Source organism: Fundulus heteroclitus, chromosome 3, assembly GCF_011125445.2.
Source record: "Fundulus heteroclitus isolate FHET01 chromosome 3, MU-UCD_Fhet_4.1, whole genome shotgun sequence".
Taxonomy (NCBI): Eukaryota; Metazoa; Chordata; class Actinopteri; order Cyprinodontiformes; family Fundulidae; genus Fundulus; species Fundulus heteroclitus.
In genome coordinates, this window is record NC_046363.1 from 1,467,519 (window position 1) to 1,486,421 (window position 18,903).

Below are 18,903 nucleotides of genomic sequence, written 5' to 3' on the forward strand. Positions count from 1 at the left end.
GTGAAGTGTTCCAGGCATGTCGAACCAGGAGCAGACCCAGGGGAAGATCCAGGACATGCTGGAGAGACTATGTTTCTCAGCTTGCCTGAGAACACCTAGGTATTCCACTGGAGGAGCTGGCCCAAGTGGCTGGGGAAAGGGAAATCTAGGCCTCCCTACTGAACCTGCTATCCCCACGACCCGACCCCGGATAAGCGGAAGAAGATGGATGGATGGATGGATGGATGGGTTTCAGAAGCAATTCAGGTATGGCTCCACAATTATCAGGTCTAAATGTAACCTTTTGGTACGAGTGTAGTTGTAAGACATAAAATAAAAAATTTTAATGGAACCATTTTCACAGCTTTTATACTATGTCTGGTTTGTTTGTGATTAAATAACAAACAATCAAATTCTTCCAGCCTCGCCTAAGGTTTTTTTTGAAAAACCTTAGGCGAGTGAAAAACATTATGAAAGTCCTTGAGGAAATCCCGGGGTCCGTTCTTCGTACGTTGCTTAAAACATCCGAGATCAAATGACACATCCAAGATGACTTCATCCGGCTAATCATGATCCGGCTAAGTGGGTTCTTCGAACACACCTGCTGTTTATGATTAGTATCACTGGATTGAGTTATCTGAGACAACTGCGCGCTCATGCGTTTGTTTAAAAGGGGAAATGTATCGATAGTAGAAACAATGATCAGCAGCGCTGCTATTGGCTGTTCAGCAAAGAACGCCCACAGTTTTTCTCCCAAGCAGAACAAGAGCTTTTAATGGAAGGTTATGCCGAATTTGAGTCATTAATTAAAACGACAGGGAACACCTCAAAGTCTGTTAAAGCCAGGAGAGAGGGCTGGCAAAAAGTAGCAGACAAATTAATGCGTAAATACTGTCCATGGTAGATGTTTCTATCACTTTCTACAGTATGAATTTTTGAATTTTAATAATTTTATATTATTTGTTCTTTTATATCAGAGCCTCCATGGGACCCACTAGAACATGGGGACAAGTAAAAGGGAAATACAAGAATATTCTACAAAATGGTAGCCTTTAATTATTACACTTTATTATAAAAAGGCACTTGTTATGTCAAGAGATCCAAATTTCAGTGTCATTTCTTAGACACGGGAAGTAAAGGACACGTGCAAACTGGGAATTTTAACACAAAAAAAATCTCTATCCATAAAAAAATGAAAATCTTCCTTTTCCAAGTCATCCACAGTTTACATGGTAAAACTGTATTGCTCCGTGTCTAGATAATCCGTCCATATTTTTTTCTAATACAATATACGGCTCGACAGGAAGCAAGCCTTTCAAAGTAAAACTAAACTTCACAATAAAATGGTCCGAACAACTGTTCTTGCTGAATATGATAAAAATAAAAAGCAAACTATCATACAAATAACTTAAATATTTTAGCTTTATGGCTCCAACATCACGTTTTCCTCTTTAAAAGCCATTGGTAAATGATGTGTTTGTCTGTTTATAACAGCCACCAAGAAAAATCTCTCTACAATTACACTGTCGCGCTGCGCTAAAGGATCCTGTCTATTGCGCAATACGCGATTAATTCGAAAAACTCTGCTAATTATTCTTGCACCTTCCGCAACAGGTTGCTGCCGTAAAAATGGACATGGCCACGGCAGACTTCCCTATCTCCTCCGCTTATACAGCCGTGATCAAATCTTGTTTACATGAAATAAGCCTGCTCTGGAGCAGGTTTAAGCTGGCGCACATGTTGCTATGACAACAAGTGCAGGATGTCTTTTGAAGAACCAAACGATCCAAGATCAGGCCAAATCGTCAACAATGAAATCCTGCTAACTGAGTTAGCGACGTACGAAGAACGGACCCCAGGAGACAGATTGTATTTATCAACATATTTACTATAACTGCAGCAAATCTAGATTGAAAGAGCTGAAGCATGTTTGATACACAGTTGTGGCAGTGTGCCAGGTGGACCTATGATTTGGGTACAGCTTTCCTCATATAAAAGGGAATATGGACAAATAAAAGTGTTGATTTCCATTGTAGGACTTGCTCCTCATATGAAAAACCTTCAATCATAAAATGTACACCGCATATCATCAACTGTGTCTGGAGCAGTTCACAAAGCGAACTGTGAAGACACACAATGGAGGATATAAAAGTGACTACCACTTTTATAACCTCCATTACTCATGGACATTGAGTCACCTGACAACATCAGAAAAAGACATTTGATAGGTTGATAATAAATCTTCCTCAAACTCTAGGGTCACTTGTGGAGTTCCACAGGGTTCAGTCCTTGGACCAATTCTATTTACTATATATTTGCTTCCGATTGGCAAAATTATCAGACAGCATGGGATTAATTTCCACTGTTATGCTGATGACACTCAGCTATATTTATCCATAAATCCTGATGAATCCAATCAGTTACTTCGACTGCAGTCATGTCTTGATGACATCAAAAGCTGGATGACTTTAAATTTCCTGCATTTAAATTCTGACAAGACAGAAGTTGTAATCTTTGGGCCAGAGTCTTCAAAAAATAAAGTTCTTAATCAATCACTTAATCTGGATGGCATTAACTTTAAAGTTAAAAATCTTGGTGTTGTTTTCGACCAAGACATGTCATTCAAATCCCATATTAAACAGATTTCCAGAGTTTCCTTTTTTCACCTCCGGAATATCGCCAAAATTAGAAACATTCTGTCCAGGGGTGATGCTGAAAAACTGGTCCATGCATTTGTTACTTCAAGGCTGGACTATTGTAATTCTTTACTATCAGGAAGTCCACAAAATGCAGTTCGAAGTCTTCAGCTGATTCAAAATGCTGCAGCAAGAGTTCTGATCAAAATCAACAAGAGGGATCATATTTCTCCAATTTTAGCTTCCCTTCATTGGCTTCCTGTTAAATCAAGAATATAATTTAAAATTCTCCTTCTAACGTATAAAGCCCTTAATAATCAAGCTCCATCATATATCAGAGCTCTGATTACCCCGTATGTTCCTAACAGAGCACTTCGCTCTCAGACTGCAGGTCTGCTGGTGGTTCCTAGAGTCTCTAAAAGTAGAATGGGAGGCAGATCCTTTAGCTATCAGGCTCCTCTCCTGTGGAACCAACTCCCAGTTTTGGTCCGTGAGGCAGACACCCTATCTATTTTTAAGACTAATGTTAAAACTTTCCTTTTTGACAAAGCTTATAGTTAGAGTGGCTCATAACCTGAGCTATCTCTATAGTTGTGCTGTGATAGGCCTAGGCTGCTGGAGGACATCAGGGTCTAATTTTCTCACTCTACTGATTTCTACTGTTCTTCAGTCTACTGTTCTCCAGTTTTGCATTGTATTACATTGAAATGACTGTCGTCATTTCAGCTTTTAACTTTTTGCTCTCTCTCTTTTTCTTCATAGTAGGTACACCTGGTCTGGCGTTCTGTTAACTGTGACATCATCCAGAGAAGACGGCTCACCCGCTACTACCATCTAATGTAGAACAGATTCCTAGATCAATGTGTGCTTCTGTGCTTTTTTTGTCTCTCTTGTTGTGTCTCTGCTCTGTCTTCTGTAACCCCAGTCGGTCGAGGCAGATGACCGTTCATACTGAGCCCGGTTCTGCCGGAGGTTTTCCTTCCCGTTAATGGGGAGTTTTTCTTCCTACTGTCGCTTCATGCTTGCTCAGTATGAGGGATTGCAGCAAAGCCATGTACAATGCAGACGACTCTCCCTGTGGCTCTACGGTTCCCCAGGAGTGAATGCTGCTTGTCGGGACTTTGATGCAATCAACTGGTTTCCTTATATAGGAAATTTTTTGACCAATCTGTATAATCTGACCCAATCTGTATAATATGATTGAACTTGATTTTGTAAAGTGCCTTGAGATGACATGTTTCATGATTTGGCGCTATATAAATAAAATTGAATTGAATTGAATTGAATTGGAAAGGTATGACTTTAGCCTTGAGGGGCAGAGCAAGAACATATCTGTGATCTGAAGCATTTTTCTGGAAGAGTTCTCTATGTTTGATACACCTTTAAATTACATTTTCTGTTTAAAGTGCTGTAAAACCAATAGTATTTTTGGAAAAAATATCTAAGTGACTTCTTTCAGAAACATTAAAGCTTCCTTCTTTAGGGATTTTGGGGGGAAACTGTGGCAGTGTTTTAACTACTTTTACAGAAGGTGAAAAATGAGTGTTTCACTCTCGTCCTGGTACTGAGTCGGTTGAGCTTTTAAACTAACTTTGCAACAATACTGCATAAACAACTACACAACATGACTTGTAAGGTAAATACACAAAGGCAACAGTGGGATTAAAATAAGGAAACAAATATGTTACAATGAATGAAATGCAACAATACGTAGTGTAATACAGGGGACTTCCGGTTTAACTCATGGAGTAGACAGACGCACGAGAAACTTCTCTCCCCAACTGATAGTATAAATCCCTCTAACCAACTCGATAACGCAGTATCCGAGAGATAGAAATTGTGGAGGGAGGGAAAGACACATATCTTAGGCCAAAATAAAAATGCCAAAAACTCAAGATAAAGGCTCTTTATGATACCATGATAAACATCTATGTGCCACCAGAAAGTGAAAGAGGATTCTTCCAAAAATTATTTGATAAAATAGCCGCAGAAAGTGAAGGAACACTAATCTGTGCAGGAGACTGGAACACAGTATTAAATAATTCTATGGATACTACAAGCACCAGACGGCGATCTACAAAATCAAAAGATTTAAATATTTTAATTAAAGAGACTGGAACCTACGACGTATGGAGAGATCTACATAAATCAGAAAGGGACTACACATATTACTCAGCCACACACCAAGTTCACTCTAGAATTGACTTCTTCCAAATGAATAAAGCAGATAGACATAGGGTGAAGGAATGCTCCATAGGAGCAGCGGACTTATCAGATCACAACATTATCTATCTATCCATTAATCTAGAGAACACACCAAAGAATACTTTATGGAAACTAAACATCGGCATCTTAAATAACAAACCTGCCGTAAAAGAGATCAAAAAAGAGATAAAAGATTGTATTTCTGATAACCAAAATAGCCAAGTGGACCCCACTATAATGTGGGACACTGTAAAAGCAATAATGAGAGGGAAATTAATTTCAAGAACAGCATATTTGAAAAAGAAAAAGAAGGCGGATTATGACCAGTTAGTTGAAACTTTGAGAAACCTAGAAAAACAACATTCAAACAAAAGGGAGGATAAAACATTAAACCAAATAAAAAAGGTCAAAAAACAAATAGAGAATATCCTGAAACATGAACAAGAAAAGAAACTGAGAGCAGTAAAACAAAACTATTATGAATAAGGCCCAAAGGCAACAAAAATCTTGGCAAAACACCTCAGATCACAACAAATTAAACAATCAATACATGGTATATTTGACCCAAAAAAGAAAAAGGTGACAAACACCTTAGAAGAAATTCACAGTCTTCAAAGAATATTACAAATATTTATACACCCAACCGGACCCAAACGGAGCAATAAACGTAGAAGAATTCTTACAATTGCTAGACCTTCCATCACTGGGAAAAATACAAAATGAGGATTTAACCGCAACCATAACTAAAAAGGAACTAAACAACGCAATTGGCAAGCTGAAATCAAACAAGAGTCCAGGGGCAGATGGAATTCCCAACGAATGGTATAAAATTTTCAAAGAAGACCTTTCCCCAGTAATGTTAAATTCATTCAATTTTACGCTGCGACACGCCATCACCCCTCCGTCTTGGAAAGAGGCAGTAATCTCTGTTATTGGAAAAGAAGGTAAAAATAAGACACTTTGTGAGTCTTACCGTCCAATCTCTGTTCTAAATGTTGATTACAAATTGTTTACCTCCATCTTTATCCAAAAGACTTGAACACCTTTTATCTGACTTGACAGATGATGACCAATCAGGTTTCACAAACACAAGATAATATAAGGCGAACTCTTCATATTATTGACCAAATAAACAGACAACAATTATCATTAGCTTTGATTAGTCTGGACGCAGAAAAAGCATTTGATAGGGTCTCGTGGTCATTTCTGTATAAAGTATTAGAGAGAATGGGTTTTAACGAACCAATCATAAGATCATAAGATGTATTCAATCACTATATAAAGAGCCCACTGCAAGGATTAAAATGAATGGTCATGTTGGGGGAAGCTTTAATCTATTTAGAGGCACATGGCAGGGCTGCTGTCTCAGCCCCTCATTATTTGCTATTTACATAGAACCCCCAGCACAATTCATAAGGCAAAACAAACAACTGAAGGGAGTGAACATTGCAGGAGAAGACCATACAATCGGACTATTCGCAGATGACTATTTGTCATCTGCGAATAGAAGTGTTGCATTAGGATTCTACAGAATCCTAATGCAACACTTCCAACACTGTTTTTAAGCCTGGAAGAATTCGGGAAGATGTCAGGTTAGAAAATTAATATCTCAAAAACACAGCTATTACCAATAAACTACATTCCGAGTAAGGAAATTAGACAAAGGTACACACTTAAATGGGAAAATGAATCAATTAAATACTTAGGAGTCACACTTATGCAAGACCTGAGCAAAATTCAGGAAACTAATTTTTCCAAAATTAACAATATGATACAAAGAGACCTCCTCAAATGGTCAAAATTAGTATTGGATTTTAGCTCAAGAATAGAAATAATAAAGATGAATATACTGCCTAGGCTGCTATATCACTTTCTGTCATTACCATGTAAGATCCCAGAAGCCCAATTTAAAATGTGTAACAAACAAGTATCTAGATTTATTTGGGCAGGTAAAAGACTCTTCAACTGGATAAAAGAAATGGTGGCTTAGCCGTCCCTAGCTTTAAAGAATATTATTATGCTCCACAACTAAGGTACGTAATCAGCTGGTGTTCTCCTGAGTATGAAGCCAAATGGAAACAAATAGAATCAAACGTATCCCAAATACAACCACAAGCCAGGCTTGGTGAAAAAGAAAGAATAAGTAAAATTGCAGAAAACACAATTTTAGAAGATGTCAGGATTCTCTGTGCTGCTCTACTCTAACTCTATTCCTCAGGTGTGTCTGGTTGGCTGAGGAGGCGTGGCCCACACCTGCAGCTCGTTGCAGGCGGCTTCCTCTGGCTTCTTAAGCAGAGCGCTGACAGATGGAAGACGCCAGAGCCTTAACCAGTCGTGGTACGACGTGGCCTCTGTCCCTACTCTCGGAAACCAGCTTGTGAGTTTTTGCTCTTCGTTTTTTGACTAATTTTTGGATCTCTGTTTTGCCTCAGATTTTGGTGCTTGGATGCACTCACCCGTCTTGACGTCTCGTTCCGAAGAAACAGACCAGCAGAACCGCCTGCTCAGATTTTGCTCTGGCGCTCCCCTCATACTTCCTGGATGTTACCCAGCGAGGCCTGAGATCCCCTCTCCCGGTTTCTGCTGGTTCTGCATTCACTCTGGTCAATCCATCTGTCAACCGTTGCCGACGAGGTTCGCTCAGGATCCCTCGCCAGTTACATCAGCCGTCCTCAGCCACCAGCCGCCTAACTCCAGCTGAGTAGAATCATAGAGTACTCCCGACGCTACTTCTTCCCGGTTAGGTCCGCCCAGCTAAATGGTAAGCAGCGCACTTCTAGCAAATTCCCCTGGTTCAACTTTCAGAGTTTCTTACTTCCTCTTTCTTACAGACTCGCCAGCCTTGACGTTCTGACCCAGCCGACTCACCCGTAGTTCCGTCCGTAGATCTGTCTGTTTCCTATAATAAACATCTTAAAACTGTGCATTGCCTCCCGATCGTATCTGCATGTGGGCTCGTCACCTGAAAACCATGACAGAAGAAACACTCAAAATATGGTATGAGGTTGTAAAAAAATACAATTTGGAAGGGGATACTAAAATATTGGTATGGAGATTCAAACCAAAGGACACAGATGGCACATTTAAAGAATGGAGGAGAAAGGGGATAACGGCTATCTGCACACTTATGGAGGCAAAAACAATTAAATCCTTCGGCAAAATCAGAACAGAATTTGAACTGAGTAACAGAGATCTTTTCAGATACCTACAGCTAAGACACTTCTACACTAATGAGGTTGAGAAAGAATTATCACCGGAAGGAAATGAATTGATTCAATTATTTTCGGATGCATGCATGAAAACCCCAACAAAAATTGTCTCAAAGCTTTATAAAAGTCTACAAAGTCGAAATAGAAACAACTCACTGTATATAAAGTCCGAATGGGAAGCTGAATTAAAAGTGAAACTGTCAAAGAGTGACTGGCTTTCAATGTGCAAAACACAACAGTCCTCCACAAGCTCCAGAGGCTGGAGGGAATTCGGCTGGAAAAAATTGATACGCTACTTTATAACACCTCAATTACAAAACAAATTATTCCACACTCAGCAACAATGTTGGAGGCAATGTGGACAGATGAATGCCAGTCACTCATATATTTTGGCAATGTACAAAAATACAAACCTACTGGGATCAAGTTGCTCAGGCTATAGAAGAAATAATAGGTTACAAGATACCCAAGGACCCACAAATTGTTTATTTGGGCTGGCTGAAGAGTGAAGAGATACACAGGAAAGACATCTATCTCCTCAAAATCCTGATGGTGGCAGCTAAAAAGGCGATTACCAGAAAATGGTTTAAAGTGACCCTCCACACCTGACGGAGTGGATATCAATAGTAGAGGAAATCTTCACAATGGAGAGTGAATAAGGATCAAGTCCAAACACCTGAAAGAACACTGGAGAAAATGGTTTGATTACACAAACCACAAAGGACTTACCCATAAAGAGACTGGAACGCCAGACAAAACTTGACCTGCGTGACCCCCACGCCTCCCTAAACAGTGACTTTGTTACACCTTTGTTGTATGCTTGTTGTTCTTCCCTTTGTTTCCCTCTTTTTTCCCCCCTGTATGTTCTATACAAACTTGAAAAATACTAAATAAAAAGTAAAAAAATAAATAAATAGTAGTGTAATACAGAACTGGGACTATTCATAAGTGTTGTTAGACTTATTTGTGTACCGTTTTCACATGTATTTGTTTTATGCAAATCCCTAAAAACTTCAAGATGGTCTGATTTTAAAAAGGAAATTGACCTTTAAGACCATGCCAAGATTTGTTTTCCTAAGGAAACTATAAAGAGCTCATCAAATCCAAAAATCCTCAGTCTGAAGAGATAGACTGAGAGAGAATTTTTTTCTTGAGCAAATATGTCCATATATACTTGTACTCATGGCACATTTTGCACAATGTTTTGCACTGCTTTGCATTTTTGTGTGCAACAAATGATTTGCACATCTTGAAATACCCTAACCCTAATTATTTTGGTGCATCCCCCAGCACTTGGGACCCTATGCTCAGTGCATGATGTGCGTGGGCGGAGCACCATCACTGGGTAAGATAGCATTGTTAAAATGACATGGGTTTGTTGAGGCTGGGCCTAATACTAAGAGGAAATATACTTTAATAAGCTTACTGTCATGTATTGCGAAGAAGGACCAAAGCGACAACGAGACAACGGAAATGATAATGTTTAATGGAGCCAACTCTCTAACTACACAAAAGGGAACCAAAACAGGGTACAAAACCAGAGCACAAAACCTGAAGCTGGAACTTACATACAACGGGGAATCAACTAAAAATGCTCAATACAGGTGAGTCAGGTCAGCTAATTAACCCAAACATTCAAGGATCCTGCCATTACCCCCCCCCCCCCCCCCCCCACCACCACCACCCCCCCACCCCTCAAGGGCAGATTCCAGACACTCACTAGTGTCCAAACAAAAAACAACTCGACCAGGGTGAGCGGAGGTGGCTTCAGAAAAAGGGAAGAGTTCATACAAGAATAGAGTTCTGGCGGACGACGTGGATGTGGCCTAGAGCTGACAGGGGCTCTGGAGGTCGGCGACGGTGGGACCTTGGAGGCCGGCGATGGAGGAACTTTGGAGGGCGGAGACAGAGGAACGTTGGAGGGCGGTGACAGATGAACGGTGGAGGCTGGCAATGGAGGAAAATTGGAGGCCGGCAACAGAGGAAAATTGGAGGCCGGCGACGGAGGAACCTTGGAGGCTGGCAACGGAGACCACTGGGAACCTCCTCTGAAGAACACTGGAGAGGAGTGGGAACCTCCTCTAAAGAACACTGGAGACAACTGGTAACCTCCTCTGAAGAACACTGGAGATGAGTGGTAACCTCCTCTGAAGAACACTGGAGACCACTGGGAACCTCTGAAGAACACTGGAGACAACTGGGAACCTCTTTTGGAGGTTGGAGACCCTTAAGAACCTCCAGCAGGACTCCAATGGTGAACCCCAGAAGAAACCTTGGACATGTCATATTGGGGTCCTCTGGGGCCAAGACAGGAACCTCGCCCACCGAAACCATCTCATAGACCTCGGGTTCTGCAGCATTTTTCTGTCCCCTAATTACAATAAGGTTGGAACCAGAACTTTTTTCAACTTAAGGATAAGTATGACTGAGGACTAACACCAACATAAGAGTCTACTCTAAACTTAAAATGCAAAGTAAAAAACAAATAATTAATTAACATGAAAAGACCCTGATGACAAACACTCTAAAATAATTCAAATACAAACACCAGTGAGGACTAAAGAACAACACAAACAAAACACCTTCCTCTCACCCTGACCCCAGAATGTGCAATCACAAAAACCCACCTTGGAACATGTCTTGGAGACCTACCAGAAGACTTTTTGATGGGAACCAGAGAACGACGTAGATTGTCCTTGTCAGAGAAGTCAATAATTAGAAAATGAGGCAGATGTTCAAAGAACTCAGGGAAAGAAAATTTCTCCCGAGGTGGGCTCCTGGACTCCCTCGAAGAACAGGAACATGAAGGTGGGTCATGCTCAACCTCCTCAGAGTATTTTGGAACAGGAATTGAAACTGATTCTTTAGTACTTGAAACTGAGGGAGGTCATCCTTGACCCCTCAAAAACCCACCTGGGACCCTTTGGAGAACTCAGAAACAGGAATATGAGACTGAACTGGATAGTCCTTGACCCCCTTGGAGAACTCAGAAACAGGAACACAAGATTGAGACCGGTCGTCTTCAACCCCCTTGGAGAACTTATAAACATGAGGTTGTGACTTATGTAGTGGTGGTTGTGGTTGAAGTGGCAGCAGCAGTTGAGGAGAAGAGCAGGCTCTGGTTGCCTAAGACAACAAATAGGTGTGAGCTATGGACGCCTGAGACCATGCTGGACCTTTGGAGGCCTGATATGATGGTCAGTTGCACTGCAAAGAGAAGAACTGGAGGTGTCGGCTAGACCACTGGAGTAAGAAAGGAGGCATTCTAGTGATGTTGTCATGATGTTGAGAGTGAGTCATATGGTCTGACCATTGGGGGCCCTCCAGCTGAAGCTTGGACTAAGGTGCTTTGAGTAATAATTGCAGCTCAGGCACTGATGGCTCAGTCAAAAGATTTGGCTTTGCAACCTGATTCTCACCCACAAAATGTACAGTCCCCATTTTGGACGACCTGTCCGCAGAAATCAGTGACATCTGGTCACCCTAGCTAAATTCTTTGCCATAATGATTTTCTGAACAGGACCAAAATACACAGGAACTCAGCAGATGGTGGCTGACAAGAATTTAATGGAAAACAACATGTAAACTTACAGAGAACACAAAGAAAACTTAGGACATGGGAACCAGGATAAGACAATCCAGCAGTGACGCAAATAAACCAAGGAGTAATAAGTGACATGGAAACATGGTGAGCACAGTCAACAAATTGTCAACAAACTATTGAGCACACCTGAATATAAGCCGCACCCTATAACTTTAAAAATAAAAACGTTTTGCAAATATATATACCGCACTTGTCTATAATCAGCAGTTGTCCACATTGTAATATCAGATATTTACACAAAATTTCTTCTTTTAAATAAATATGTACCAGTAACCAATACTAATATGTACTTCAAATGTTTTTTTCCTAACAGTTCCTGTAACAAGGTTGGTTAATAAACAAACAAAAACAAAACAGTAGCCTACCAGGCTAAGTCAATTAAATTAGCTGCATTGTTGTTTAAGCTGCAGTGTTCAGTGTATGAAAAATGTAGCAGCTTATTGTCTGGAAATTATGGTAACAATAAATTACTATTTCTAATATGTTTGTAATATGTGAACTTTCAATTGCTGGCTTAATTAAGGATGAACTATTAACCTTAAAAGCTTTCTCTCAATCCTAAACTCCTGGTTGAAAATAAACAAAAATGTTTCTTTTTTTTCCAAAACAACTGTGTTCAGAATAATAGCTGTCCAACATAAACCAAACCAGCAACTGTTTTTGATAAAGATTATATTTTTAGTTTAAAACTAATTTACTAGTAGATGTACAGTAAGAAAAAACCCCAAAAGAAACAAGAGTCTTGATATGCATGCAGCGGATTCTGTGTAATTGAAGCATTGACTCAAAGGGGCATGTTCAAATTAATAGCAGTGTGGAGTTTAATCAGCGAGGTAGTTAATTTTGTGAAAAACAGATGTCAAATGGGTACCCGATGTGAAGCATTTCTCAGAAACAGTATTTATTCAGTGACTCACGGGAAAGCTAAAGTTTATGTTTGCATCTTTAAAGAAAAAAGGCTGAAAGTGCTATTTTTGAACAATCAAACACTTATTTCCCACCATATTTGTACAGTGATAACACATCTCTAATTTGTTTTACTGTTCATAATGCATTTGCATGTATGGGAATAAAATAAATTGTTATATTAACAGATTTTCAGGGACATGAAAAGAGAAATAGATAAGGCATGCAGAATATTTCAAAAGAACAAAAATATTCTGGGTAGATTTGGTGGTTGTGACAGGTAATGATCAATTATGGTAGGAAATTATGTTGCATATTAGATAATATCAGCTGACAGATCCAGTTCCAAGAAACATACTCACACATTGTTCAGAGAAACTGTGTACAATCCACTGCTTCGAGCTGCCTCATGCTGCTTTCTCAGGAGTCAAATGATTAACTTTTATATGGAAGCAGCAGCACACAGTGTGTAAAGCTAAACTGAAAGTTGTGTCCATACCTGCTTCAGGATCCCAGCAGCCATCTCATGACCACAGTCAAAGATGATATGAAACTCCTTTCCCCTTTTCATCTCCTTTAAAAGAGGCTTGGAATCCTTGGTCTCTGCAGGCAGCTGCCGGATCTTTAGGCGGATGTTGTACCGGGATGGTGCTTTTATTAGCTCTTGCAACCGAATAAGGCCTGAAAGACAACCACGAAAAAGCTCACTTTCAATGTATTTCTCATTACTAAACAAGCACAAATGCCACTAACCCTAATTTTATTTCCTGAGGCCAATCTATTCAAGATTTCAGATCTATTTGTTTGTATCTGATGTAATAATTGCTCTTTTTTGTTTGGCACTGTTTAGCATGATTAAAATTTAAAAAGGAATTAATGATATACTCTTGTGGCCTATCCCTACCTTTTATTTTACATCTAATAGAGACTTTTTACTCTCCTTATAATTCCCTTTTCCCATACCTCAATAATGTAATATATTTATTAGTTATAAGAGATTACATAGTTACAGTTAAAACCCAATGTTTACAAAAAGCATAATAAAAAACACCTTATCCACCTTATTGCTTTACCCTATGATGCATTGTGGGAATTCTGCTGGCAACTTCTCATCTGTCACAGAACAACAGTGGAATAAAAAATTCTTGAACATCAACTTTTAAAACCAGGCTATTTATCTGCATTATCACACACAATAAAAATGTATTTAATTTATTAATTAAATTTAGTACTACTCTGGCATTTGCCATACTTTTAACTTGCTGAGAGCACATTCATTGTGTATTTGGCTATTTTTGAATAGTTTAACTGTGTTGTAGATTGAGAATGCATTCAGAGATGTAAATATCTGCACTGACAAAAGTATAAGCAATCATAGAGGAATCAGCTATGTTATTTGTCATTTTCTTAAACCAAAATCTCTGCTGAGAGCAAATGTCTGATTTGCTCTCAGCAGTGTTGCTAATCATTATCAGAAGGCAACGTTTCTTCTCTTCTGGTAAGCCATAGCCCAACCACAACTGGGGTAAAGAATTTCCTCCCCTACAGTTTTTTGTTTTCTAATAAAAAGGACACATCTCCAAGGTTTTAAACAGTCACTGACCTAGATTCCTCAGCATCATGGAAAGCTTGAAAACTGCTGATAAACCTAAAACATATTAATTTAACAGAGTCAGAACTGTGGATGTATTTTAAAGCAACACTTGCCTTAAAATATATCCACCGTGCCATGGGATGGGGTTCTCAGTTTGCAATCCTGAGCACACCATCCCACCTCTAAATTACATGGGAGGTATTATCGTGTATTATATATTTAAGCTGTGTCTCACATCAGCCAGGATGTGAAAGCTTGGGCACACATCAGTCTCCCTAATGCTCAGTGAATCTAAGAATACCACCAAACTCACCCCAAAATCAAACTTGTTTAGTTTTGTCATGTTTGTCTAAAAACTATCTTAGTACTGTCTTCTTAGGTTTGAATGGTGGCTACTGAAGTTGAATACATATATTGTTTCTAACAGTAAATGCTTTTGTCACTGGTACATAATTTCGTCCTCATAGCTCTAAGTTCGGGTGTAAACGCATCTCAGTTAGACATGCCCCTGTGATGAGTCAGACTCAGGAGTTGGAATGGCGGGCATTGGGAGCATTGATAGATAGTTTTTAGCATTTGTTACTGCTTTAATTGTTAGCCCATATTAGCAATGATGCTGCTGCTATCAACTTCATCGCTGTCCTCCACTGCCTTAGCAGCTCTGGGCTTCGGGCATCGCTGAGTCAGCACTTTGAGCTAGCAGCTTGAAATGATACGGCTCAAAGTTGCTGGGCTTCACAAAGCCCAACCAAATATTAACCAAAATGTTTGACCTAATTCATAATGTATAAAAGGCAATTCTCGTAAAACAAAGGAAACATATGTATGCTTCTGAATTTAAAGGAAATATTATTGTGGCATTTGTCAAAGATTATGGAAAAACTAAAGGACCTAAAATGCTAAATTTTAGAAAGTAGAAAAAAATGGGTGTATCTTTTTATACAGTGTGTATAAACATCCCATTTAGCTGTGTGTACTGATACTATATGTTGGCTTGTGGTATGGAAATATAATCACTTATGCATAATAGTGTAGTTTAAAGTAATACAGATGTTAACTTTAACCCAGTAACCTAAATAGATGAGGATGTATGCAGAACAAAGGGTAGATTCAGACTTCAGTAAGCCTGTACCAGGCACAGGGGGAGCAAGGAGATGTATGACAGCCTTGTAAGCAGATAACGATTTTAAAATTCTTTCTCAAGGTTTCAATGTTGTTCTAGTTAACTCCCAGGAACCGAGCTAGGGTAATAGATTACATTTAACGGTCAAAGGTCAGGAGTCTCAGCAGACTCAATGTCTCAAGGAAACTTAGAAAAAAGGTTGGTCCGGCCCCCGTTTGGAGCCGTCCGTAGGTTCAAAAGGAAGGTACGAACATGTAAGCGTTGAGACACACTTATGACACGAGCAGAGATGGTTAAGGTATCCGCGGCTGTGATAAAACTTGTAAGTGTCTCCCACTTTGGAATTCCAAATTGTAATAAATATATGTTAAACTGTTTTTGCCTCTGAATTCACTGTCTCTTCTCTTTTTGCCAAATCATCGACCGGGTGAAACGAGGCGGGCCTTTAGGTGAACGGGCCCCACATGAGTCTCGTCACTTGACTGTCTAGAAATGTTTATCAGGTGCAAAAAACTGTATGGGTGGTCAAACCATACTTAGAAATTACACTAACTATTTGTTCTGTTGCAAGTTTGCAAGCCATGGACACAAGAGGTGACAACAGGTGAAATTTATCAAAACCAGGAGTACATTTGTAGCATTAATGGTAGGAAAAGTTTGACGGATTGGTCATTTACTGAAAACAATTGTCAGATGCATACCACCCTAGAGTTTATAAGCCTACGTAGTTTCAGTGGTCTTGCCCACAAAATTTGCAATATAGGCGAAGAAAGACTGTAAAAAGCCATTTCTTATAGATGTGCAACAAGCAACAACCAATATCTGAAATGTTGTTCATCATATAGTTTCTACAGATGCTGTATAATATTTTGTGTTTTAGCACTTTTGGACGCATGAACAGCAGAGCTTCTCTTATGAACCCATAGCAGACCAATCTTCGCAGCCGTAATCTTAATGCAGCAATCCACCTTGGCCTGTGCTCAAATGTGCATGATCCCCCCACCCCCCGCCAAATTGATGTCATGCGTAAGAGGATGAGATTGACTGTAGAGCGACTGATAACTGCCTTAAAATAATTTGTTCCAGGATACCCATTCTCATGCCAGGGTATTCAAAAATATTTAGGTTGCTTCACTAGGAAAAAAAACAGCCTACATAGTGCCAGATTACCTATAGGCAATAAAACCAGCTCCTCTGCCAGTCTTATACTCTGCTTTTCCAGTCCCCTATTGCAAAGCGCTCAAACTCCAGGCCTCAAGGGCCAGTGTTCTGCAACATTCACACACTTTCCAGCATCAGCACACCAAATCATTAGGTCACTAGCATAACTCAATAGAACTTACCTCAAGGCGCAATTTGGCCGTTTGATCAAACAGCCATTTGGACCACGGACACTTTCTAAGCTGCAAGACACCAACCTGAAAAGACTGGCATTTGAGATGCCACACCTAGAAGTTTTTTCAGAGAAGCTGAAAACTGTTATTCCTCAATAGTTGGACACAATCACCAGCCCCCTGTCTTAAAGACTAGGATGATCAGACAGTGGTCAATAATCAAATAATTGCCACAGTAAAAATGTCAGCTAATCATAGCTTTGGACTACGATGAACAAACAATTCTCCAATACAACTTCATTTCGTCAGCTAAATCCACACTAACAAACTTGGGTTCACAATCTGAGACTTGGCATGAATGTTGAGCCCATCCTAAACTCACATGCCTATCTACAAATCCTGACAGTAGTGTGAAAATGATTGTACATGTATTTTCTTTTTTAATATGTTTAAGTAGATGAAGAGACCCAGGCCATCTTGAAACGAGGCAAACCTAGAAAGACACAGATGCAAAATGCATCATTAGTACTGCTGAGTAATTCATGCAAGTAAATAATTCCTTTTTATCTATCTATTTAATATATATCTCATGATTTACTATAACACAGGTCAGTATCTACTCTTTATTAATTAATTTTCCTGGCTTTCCCAACAATAGTCACTAATGAGTGATAAAATGTATGTTGTCCAAATAGTTAAAGATTACAAAACACTGTAGAATTGAACACTGTCACATTTGGAAATGAAACATTTTAAAAGGGTGACCTAATAAGTGGAAATTTTGGTAAATGTGAAATTAAATATTACCAGTGTTGCAGATGAATTGTCCATCCAGAGACTGGATGGACAAATTTATTTGTGTTTTTTTTTGCGCCGTCACTGAATCATGATTTGCAAACCTGCTAGACATGGCTACTACTGAAAGTCAATCTGAGCTGCATTACTTGTGTTAACTATGAAGAACCAAAATAAGCAGTTAAAGTTCTATAAATAGTACACTTGGTGTCACTAAAGCCATGCTCATTGCTTATTTTAAATGCAAAGGAACAGATAATGCGGTTAAAGTTCTATGAATCGCACACTAAATGTGACCTAAGCCATGGTAATCACCTTGGATAATTGTAAGGAAATGGCAATTTAGTTGTGGGATTAATGATTGGGTGTACAAAACATTTGGACAAATACATTTAATGTGCTGATTCTAGCCATTCAGTACACTCAAAAGAACCATGGTTCCTATCACTAGCTTCAAACTTTTCAGCTGCTGTGTAGCACGCTTATTTACTTTGCTCTTTTAAGACACAGAACATAGTGAACAAACGTTGAGAGGTGTTGGGAAATAATTTTTCATCTAGTCATTTTTGAGCCAATAATCACTCATTGATCTCTATCAGGACCCGTTCCCCAATCTACTTCCTGTCTCTCGCAACAGCTAACTTAAAACAATATTACACACGATGCTAACTTCTTCTAAGACAAAGACTCTATTTGCTGCATGATTATATATTTGCTCTTAGAATATTAAGATATTAAAAACCTAATGTAGAAATAGTGTGTGTGATTAACCTGTATTAGCTGAGTGTCCCTGGTACTGGGCCCAACAGCACTTCAGCCAACAATCAATCAATCCAAAGACATGTTATACATATACCAAGATATGCATTTTTCATTTTTACCTAATGAGGCGAGGCTTGTCTAAGTTATTGAAATAACCCTTTCCAACATGACATATCCCATTTCTAACACTTAAAAAAACCTACAAAAAAGTACACTGTAGAAACAGTGCAACACATTCATTCCTACCTACATAAGTACAAAATGAATGAACTGCTTTTCCACTCTATCATCCACAGATACTTTCAAAAGGATAGTAGGATCATTAACTGCATTTGGAACTGATCTTTTCATTATATACTGCTTCATACAATATTAATTTAATCTCACTCAGAAACATAAGAACTGATTTGTACACCTCTAAAACATCATCTGGAGCATTACCTTTATTGTAGCACCAGAAAAAAGCAAATAAACCTTGTGTCATGGTTGAGTTTTGGTTTGGCTTTGTTTTTCTGTTATTTTCATTTTTTCATCTCTTTTGGGTTAGGTTTGACTTTATTTATTGTTAGTTTTCAGTCATCAGTTATTTTCTGTCAATTTTCACTTCACCTCCTCAGCAGTCAGTCACACCTGATAATAATTTACCAGTTAATTACCCAGACCCTTGTTTCACCTGTTAGTGCTCTATTTAAACCTCCCTCTGTCTTCAGTTCAGCACTGGGCCGTCATCATTCCACACCTCTCCATGCCAGTCCC

The 18,903-nt window shown here is 39.2% G+C and overlaps 1 protein-coding gene across 2 annotated transcripts in view; it reads right to left on the reverse strand.

The window, feature by feature from the left end:
• The window catches only part of LOC105917636 (glutamate receptor ionotropic, kainate 2), a 1,028,886-nt gene that overhangs the window by 808,811 nt on the left and 201,172 nt on the right, over positions 1-18,903 (reverse strand). For both annotated transcript variants that reach the window (XR_004928158.1, XM_036128574.1), the window contains exon 5: positions 13,039-13,220. Coding sequence is in view for 1 of the 2 variants with exons in the window: in XM_036128574.1 (XP_035984467.1) it covers positions 13,039-13,220 (182 nt within the window). In the remaining variant the exon portion in view is untranslated. The remainder of the gene's footprint in view (positions 1-13,038; positions 13,221-18,903) is intronic.